Source organism: Sinocyclocheilus grahami, unplaced genomic scaffold, assembly GCF_001515645.1.
Source record: "Sinocyclocheilus grahami isolate Dianchi unplaced genomic scaffold, SAMN03320097.WGS_v1.1 scaffold1539.1, whole genome shotgun sequence".
NCBI classification, from domain to species: domain Eukaryota; kingdom Metazoa; phylum Chordata; class Actinopteri; order Cypriniformes; family Cyprinidae; genus Sinocyclocheilus; species Sinocyclocheilus grahami.
In genome coordinates this window covers 186241-193799 of record NW_015506718.1, presented here as the reverse complement: position 1 = coordinate 193799, position 7559 = coordinate 186241, and the positions used below count along the sequence as shown (strand labels likewise).

General features: G+C 40.5%; 1 protein-coding gene across 1 annotated transcript in view; it reads right to left on the bottom strand.

The window, feature by feature from the left end:
- Positions 1-323: 323 nt before the first annotated feature.
- The window catches only part of LOC107571024 (interleukin-1 receptor accessory protein-like 1-B), a 107403-nt gene continuing 100167 nt past the window's right edge, over positions 324-7559 (bottom strand). Inside the window, exons 5-8 of the mRNA XM_016257309.1 lie at positions 5566-5709; positions 4373-4543; positions 3612-3656; positions 324-1204 (exon numbers count right to left, since the gene is read on the bottom strand). Coding sequence (XP_016112795.1) covers positions 474-1204; positions 3612-3656; positions 4373-4543; positions 5566-5709 — 1091 coding nt within the window. The 3' untranslated portion in view covers positions 324-473. The remainder of the gene's footprint in view (positions 1205-3611; positions 3657-4372; positions 4544-5565; positions 5710-7559) is intronic.

The window sequence follows — 7559 nt, the reverse complement described above, 5'->3', positions numbered from 1 at the left end:
ATGTTTATTTGACATCTAATAGGAAACATCCTATAGATGTATTGCAGATGAGCAAACACTCTAAAACATTGGTCTCAAAGTCAATTCCTGGAGGGCCACAACTCGGCACAGTTTAGCTCCAACCCTAATCGAACACACCTGATCCAGATAATCAAAGTCTTCAGGATCACTAGAAACTTCCAAGCAGGTGTGATTTGAAGCTGGTTGGAGCTAAACTCTGCAGAGTTGTTGCACTCCAGGAATTGAGTTTGAGACCACTGCTCTAAAAAAAAAAACGTCTTCCAGATGTAAATGCAGATGTCAAATAGACATTTCTGTGATGTACGTGTGCTATCAGTGTCCCCGTCGGCCTGTCTTCATCGCGTCCCTTCGGTTTCCACCCCCTACGTGTGAATCGCAGTGCAAAGTCAACAGCAGCAGTTTGTAAGGGTCTTAATAAGTGCCATTTGCAGAAACGTCCCTTCCCAACGGCGTCACCAGATCACGCTGGAAATGCTGGTCTCACGGGGCAGCAGCGGAAGCATGGCGTTGTTGACGTGCTGCTCCTCCAGCGCTTGCTGCTGCTCGCGGCCCGGCTTGCACTGCACCCGCTGGCCATTCAACAGAGTCATGGGGATGTTGCAGTAGGTGTGCTGGCTGCCCAGCGAGGACAGCGGCGGGAGAGTGCCGGACGAGGGAATGTCGTACTCGTAGCTCCTGTAGTAGTGCTTCTGCTGCAGCTGCGTGTGGTAAGTGTTGTGGAAGGTGGAGCGCAGCTCGGGATGCGCGGTGGCCATGGCGGTGGAGGTGGCCGCGGCCATAGAGATGGCAGAGACGGTCTGCAGCTCTCCAAACGGGCCCTGCTCGCTGACGTCCAGCACCTGCTCATGCGACAGCTTGGGCTCGGGCCGCTTAAAGGGCATTTCGTACTGCAGCTGCTTCCAGAACTTGGAGTTGAGCTTGCTGCTCTTGGGTCCCGGCCACTTGATGACCGTCAGCAGTTTGATGGTGTGTTTGAGAGCCTCCACCTCCTGGTAGTTCATGATTCCCCGAAGCTCGGCACATTCAATGAGGATGACTTTGATCTCGCCGCTGACCATCATGTTGCGCAGCCGCGTCTCCAGCTCGAAGATGCTCCAGCCGCGCCTCACCACGTAGTTGGGCGTCATCACGATGATGAGGCGTTTGCTCTGGTCAACGCAGCGAGCTACATCCTCGATATACGCTGAGAGAGAGAGAGAGACTAAATGAGAAAGCTTCAAATCTGGCAAACATATCATTATCATTCTTGCTTTTATTCAACCAGTTTTGCTTTGAATATGACAGCATGCAGTTAAAACAGAAGAAAACGCAAATCTAATGTGATCTACGCTGTAAAAAAAATTCTTAAAGACACTCTTTGTGAAATTTACTAGCAAATTTTGAGTAAAATCTGATTTAAAGCCAATTTTGTTCTGGGTAAAAACTGCCATAGCACAACACTGTATGTAAAACTCTCTGTCAAAGAACTTCACTAAGTTGTGAAATAAAAACAGCAGAATGACTCAATGAACACAATGAAAACATAGAAGGGGGAACAGGACAGACATCGAACACAAATACTCATCTGAACAAGACCCTGTGGTGGTTCCTAAATTTTATATATTAATCTAATCCAGCATAGGTGAGAAAACTAAACACGTTCAGTCTAAACCTGACAAATGGGGCTGCAAATGACTTTCCTTCATTGGTCACAACTGTGGCTTCAATCTGGTGAAAGTGAGAGTTATCTTTGTGTTTGTGTGTGTGTGTGTGTGTGTGTGTGTCTGTCAGATGACCACACCATAGGACTGGGCAATATGTAAAAAAATATCTTAACAATAATCACCTTAAATAATATATCGCGATAAACAATAATATTGTATACAATTTATTTGTGTTTGTGTGTGTGTGTGTGTGTGTGTGTGTCTGTCAGATGACCACACCATAGGACTGGGCAATATGTAAAAAAATATCTTAACAATAATCACCTTAAATAATATATCGCGATAAACAATAATATTGTATATCCAAGACCCGCCACCGCTGGAATCACCAATGCCAACAATAAAAACAATTTATGCACCATGTTCAGATTGGCTGCACTTTATCTAATGATAACCAGCGATTCAGTTAGTTTAATTATTAACATGTTAAAGGTTGGTTTTACTTTTCTTAGTTTGTGCTTAAACTATCAGAAAACATGAGCTTTTCTGCTGTTCTTTTTAAATGTGTTCGAAATTAATTTCATTTTGTGAGGAGAACTGTTGAGAAAAGTTGAATAGAACTCAATTTTAGGTTCATCATGGTGAAGGTGGACATTCTGCAGGTGATTGTAAGAATGATAAATGCATGTTGGTGTCACATAGTAATGTCTTGAATAAAATACGCCTATTTTTCAGATGTTTCTCTTTCTTTTTGGCATTATCACCTGAGTAGACACCTTTCATGATGGTAAGTTTAATTTCCTTGATTATAACATTTGTAGCACTGTTTTTAAACTTGTAATCAAGCTATAATTAGTTAAAATGCAATTCACACAATTTCCTATAATGGGGCTGCCAACACTGGAAACTGTATACCCTAAAGTAAAAGGGTATTCACTGAAGAATACCCTAAATAAGGATAAAGGATGTGGGAACTCATCTCCTGGATAATCACATACACAGACACATGTTGCCATTACAGTAGTCAGTGCCGAACAAAAGGCAAATAAAATACAGGTGTTACAAAATTGATTCAGTCTATATCAGTGAGTGATTTTCTTTTTCTTTTGTACTTTGATTAACATGAATGACAGGCGGCAGCGGGTTAATGCTGCTGTCAATGCACAGATGCAAAACACCCGTGTTTTCTTTCTCAACTGTTTACGTTCACTTAAGACGTTACCATCTATGTTTACAGGGATATTTTGATATAATTCTGTGTATTTGTCCATTCAAGTGGAAGAAGACAGAAACAGACCTCAGTTTAGTGTTCATAGTGCAGAAATGAGTTCTTTCATCTTCTTGCGCTTGAATCTTTTAAAATGGCATTAAAATGCGCACACAGGAATCGTTAAGTGGGTTTAATTTTATAGCAAATAATTAGATTGCTGACCTTATGCATCTGATTTCCAGAATTGAAACCACTTTTTTCCAGGTTTTTATTATATTGTCAATAATCATCTGTTACCTGACTCTTGACATCGACATTGTCTATATACAATACTATCATCATATCGCCCAGCCCTACTACATCAGTAGAGTAACACATTTAGTCAAAAAGGTATTATTGTTAAATGCAGTCATCAAGCTTTATGAGTTCTATCTTCTCTTCCTTGTCTCTTTCTCTGCCCTTACTTCACAACAAATGAAACGGAAGAACATAACACTTTCCAAACCCCACCCGTCCAAAACCACTCGCTCTCTAACAGGAGAAACTCCCAAAGCCTCTCTTAGACTCATCCAAGTCGATCGCTTTATCTCATTTTCTACATTCACAACATATGATGGTGTACAGCTCAACCTGAATGCCAGTTAAGTGCCACGTTCCAATTTCCCCCAAAGGTGAAGTCTGCAAAAAGGTGCAAGTCAGATTTGTTGGCACAAGTGGAAAAGGCCATGAAAGAATACCTCTAAGGAGTCTTGTGTCATCCTGGAAATGATCATTGGTGAAACCTAGACATAAATATTTCAACATTGAAAGTCTGATCAGCTGATTCAGCAGAAAGTCAATCAGAGAAACAAACAAGCGAGGACTTCCACAAGAGAAACTGGCATAACTGTGTATTTTTGCCTTAGGATTGTCAGTTACGATCACCAGTTTATCCAGTTTAATATGGGACTTGTAGCTGCAGGGCTAACAGAGCTAACAGAGTAACATACACTTACACTTCCCTTCATTTTAGTTGTCCACATCCGTGAAGTGATTTACATAAAACATGGTTTAAGCTGCTCAGTGAAGAGCCAATAACTCCTAAACACAAACATGAATCAATGCTTTCTTAGCCCAGATTGTGAGCACTTCGTCCCATATTAACATCTAAAAGTCCCCGGACAACAGACATGAATGTAGACAAAACACACACGCAAATGTGTGAAATAAAAGTGAAAAGGGCAAGACAGAAGTGTTAAGTCAGACCAGCAAATAAAAACATACAAGCGAACAAGAAGCAAATCATGTTCAAGAAGCTTCACTCAAAGCACTGTTATAAATATTTTTTTGAATTGAAAGAAAATTACTGACCAAACAAAGCTTATAAAACAATAGACACTTGATGCTGAAAAAATGATGCTGAAAATAAACATGAAGCATTCGATAGGCTGAAGATGCAGCACTACACATATAAAAGTTTACAAATGATCACACACACCTAACAACAAATGCAACTTACTTCCAGTTGGTATCAAGTCCCTGTCAGGAATGAAGAGTTTATACCCATAATGCTTTTCCAGAACGTCTGGCAGAATCTCCAAAGCAAAATGTTCCTCCTCTCTGGTTTCCTGACTCCACTGGTCTGGATCCACTTTTGTGTAGGACACGTATGCATCATAGTCTTTATTTTCTTAAAACACACACAGAATGGAGAATCACAGTCAAACAGATTTCCTCCACACAAAAGCAGCATTAATAACCTGCAACTGCAGCAGCATTTATGATCCTGAGTGAAAACTACACTATTCCCTTCACACCGGCTGTGTTCATGAATGATCCAGATCTCCAAAGTGCATGAAAGGTTTGAATTTGTACTTGGTACTTTTCTTAGTTTATTTGGACAGAAATCACCTTGCAGAGAAAGACAGTCGTGCGGATCATGAGTTTGAGTGTGTCTATGAGGAAGCATCAGGTTCTTTATCGGCTTCGGGCAGAACGTGCTACACTGATGTCGGCTGAGAAGATCTGTCTAGCTCTGTCTGTCAGGCCATTAAAATTAGCTTCTGTCTGCCTGGAGAGGCACAACAAGAGACCAGCTGATAATGAATTAAAGTAAAAGGTGTTTTACTGTCCCTTTGCCTCCCTATTTCTCAGCTTCCTCTTCCATCAGCTTCAGAAGCACCGGTTAACACCCGCGGGCTTTACCGAGCCAAAAGCAGAAGTAACGACTCTCAAAGAAAAGCCCCACTGGAGCAAAATTTACATCAGAAAACTGAGAAGATCAAAAACATTGGAACATCAATAAAATTGATATAAGCAATTAGGAAAAAGGGCACGAGAAACAGCTGACTAAAGGTGCTGGCTCATATGGTCATTGTGCAAGTTATTTAACAGCAATGATTAAAAGAAACTCTTATGATTATTTATTAGGAAATTATTTATTTATTTATTAGGTGCTTCAATATTTATTCTTATTCCTATATGCAATCAGCCTATATCTGAGGGACACAAAACCAACCAACACTTAATCTTAGGGATATGTTAATGTTCATGAAAATATATCTGGTCAATAAAGCATTTTATTGCCTTGTGCCTCTTAACTGATTCCTGTATTGTGAAGGAGAAAATGGTCGACCATAACGGCTCAGGAATATTGATGAATTTCACAGTGCTCTATATAGATTGTTGAAACTTCTTTCTAAAATTCCTTACCTCCTTCCACATCCTCACTGCCAAAGTGATTTCTGTAGAAGAGCATGAGTTCAATTCTGTAACACTTATACAGGGACACCAAAAATATCAACATCAGCAGAATGGCTCCCAAACCTCCAGCCAGCTCCACCGTATACATGAGTTCTGCTGAGAGACCGAGACAGAGAGACCGAGACAGTTATAATATGCTCGACATACATCAGCAAACGCTCGCTCTGTCAATCAACATTGTGATCAGGTTAGACTGAAACGTCTCTCCATCTGTTTAGAACATTGTTCTTTCCATCCTGTTTGCATTAAACATGTCAAACAAGTACCAAAGTGAGAGAACTCTTCCTGCACTTCTGCGTTTACCAGTACAGACTGATTACACTGTCTGATATATATCATGCTTTTATATAATCCTATTGCTCAAAATACCTGGTGGAGGGGGGCTTGTCATTCACTAACAAAACATTAAATGTTAAAAATATAAATTAGGGTAACTGACACTTTATTTGTGCAAACAAGTGGGGGGGAGGAACACAATCTAATATATAGTATTTAAAAAGTGAGGAAAAATAATATGTACTGTAAAACAGACATCACATAGTGCAAAATGTATGTTTTAAGAAGAACATTTGAAATTTGAAATTAATTTGAAATGGCTTTGGTAGCAGGGAAGATGCATGGGCATAAATTTGTTATTTTAATGTCAGATTAGGTTTTTACCCCGTTGAGACGTTGATACACAAACATGGACATGTCTACATTCAAGCATTTAGTTTTAAATTTCATATCTGCTTTTGCAGCAGATTTACTTCACAAACAACCTCGCTAGTCACAGAATGTGATTTTGTGGGACTCACTCTGACCGGATCATTTGAGTCAGTGAGTTATTGACTGGAGAACCGTGCAGAACCTGATTTTACCAAGTGCGACATGTTCCTGGATTAACATCTTTGTTGACCCTGGAACAACATTGTGATTAACCAATCAGATTTGAAACACCAGTTTATAGTTTTTGTGAAGTTTAGGCTTACAATCAGTGTTTAAGTGCTTGTACATCAGTGTCATTCATCTATCATTTCCTCTGATTTTAGGGATTACTCATAGTTAAGGTTAGATTTAGGTGTAGGGATATGGTCAAGACTAAGTTCTTGGGTTAAAATGTTGTTCCAGGGTCAACAAAATATGTTGACTTAGGAACACATCTAGCTCAGCAAAATCAGGACATGCGGAGAACCGCTGCTATCTGATCAGTCCAGTTCACAATTTAATTGTGTGATTTGTGAACCGATTTAAGAGGTTCATTAAAAAGAGCATGTGACCATTTGAATACTTGAAAAATGTATTTAAGTACAGTAACGAAGTAAAATACTTTGTTACTGTCCACCATTGAAGTGCAGGTCATTTAATCAAATTCAATTCAAATCTGGGTGGGTTAGCTCCTGCATACCTAACTAGTCTTCTACCACGCTACAATTCATCACGTTCCCTAAGGTCACAAAACTCTGGACTTCTGGTAGTACCTAGGATAGCAAAGTCCCCTAAAGGAGGTAGAGCTTTTTAGCAGTTGGCTCCCAAACTCTGGATTAGCCTTCCTGATAACGTTCGGGCTTCAGACACACTCTCTCTGTTTAAATCTAGATTAAAGACACATCTCTTTGGCCAAGCATTCAAAAAATGCATCTCATAATCTTGTACTGCAGTTATATCTGATCAAAGGCACATTATTATTCTTTAATTTGGGTTAAACAAATCAATTTGTCTTGTCCCGACCCAGCCACGGAGGCTGCCCCTGAACGCTCAGTCTTGTCTATCAACCCCAATGTTCTGTCTGTGTTGTTTGTCTCTGCTCTCTCGTTGTTACAGTCTCCGCCATGGTCTCCTGACCGGTGTGGTTCACCAGGGGGGTTTCCTGTTCCCTCTGCTCCGCCGTGGTGGTCCTCTGCTCTGCAGTGGTGGTCCTCTGCCCCGCCGTGGTGGTCTACTGTCTGGTTCTGGTGGTCCTC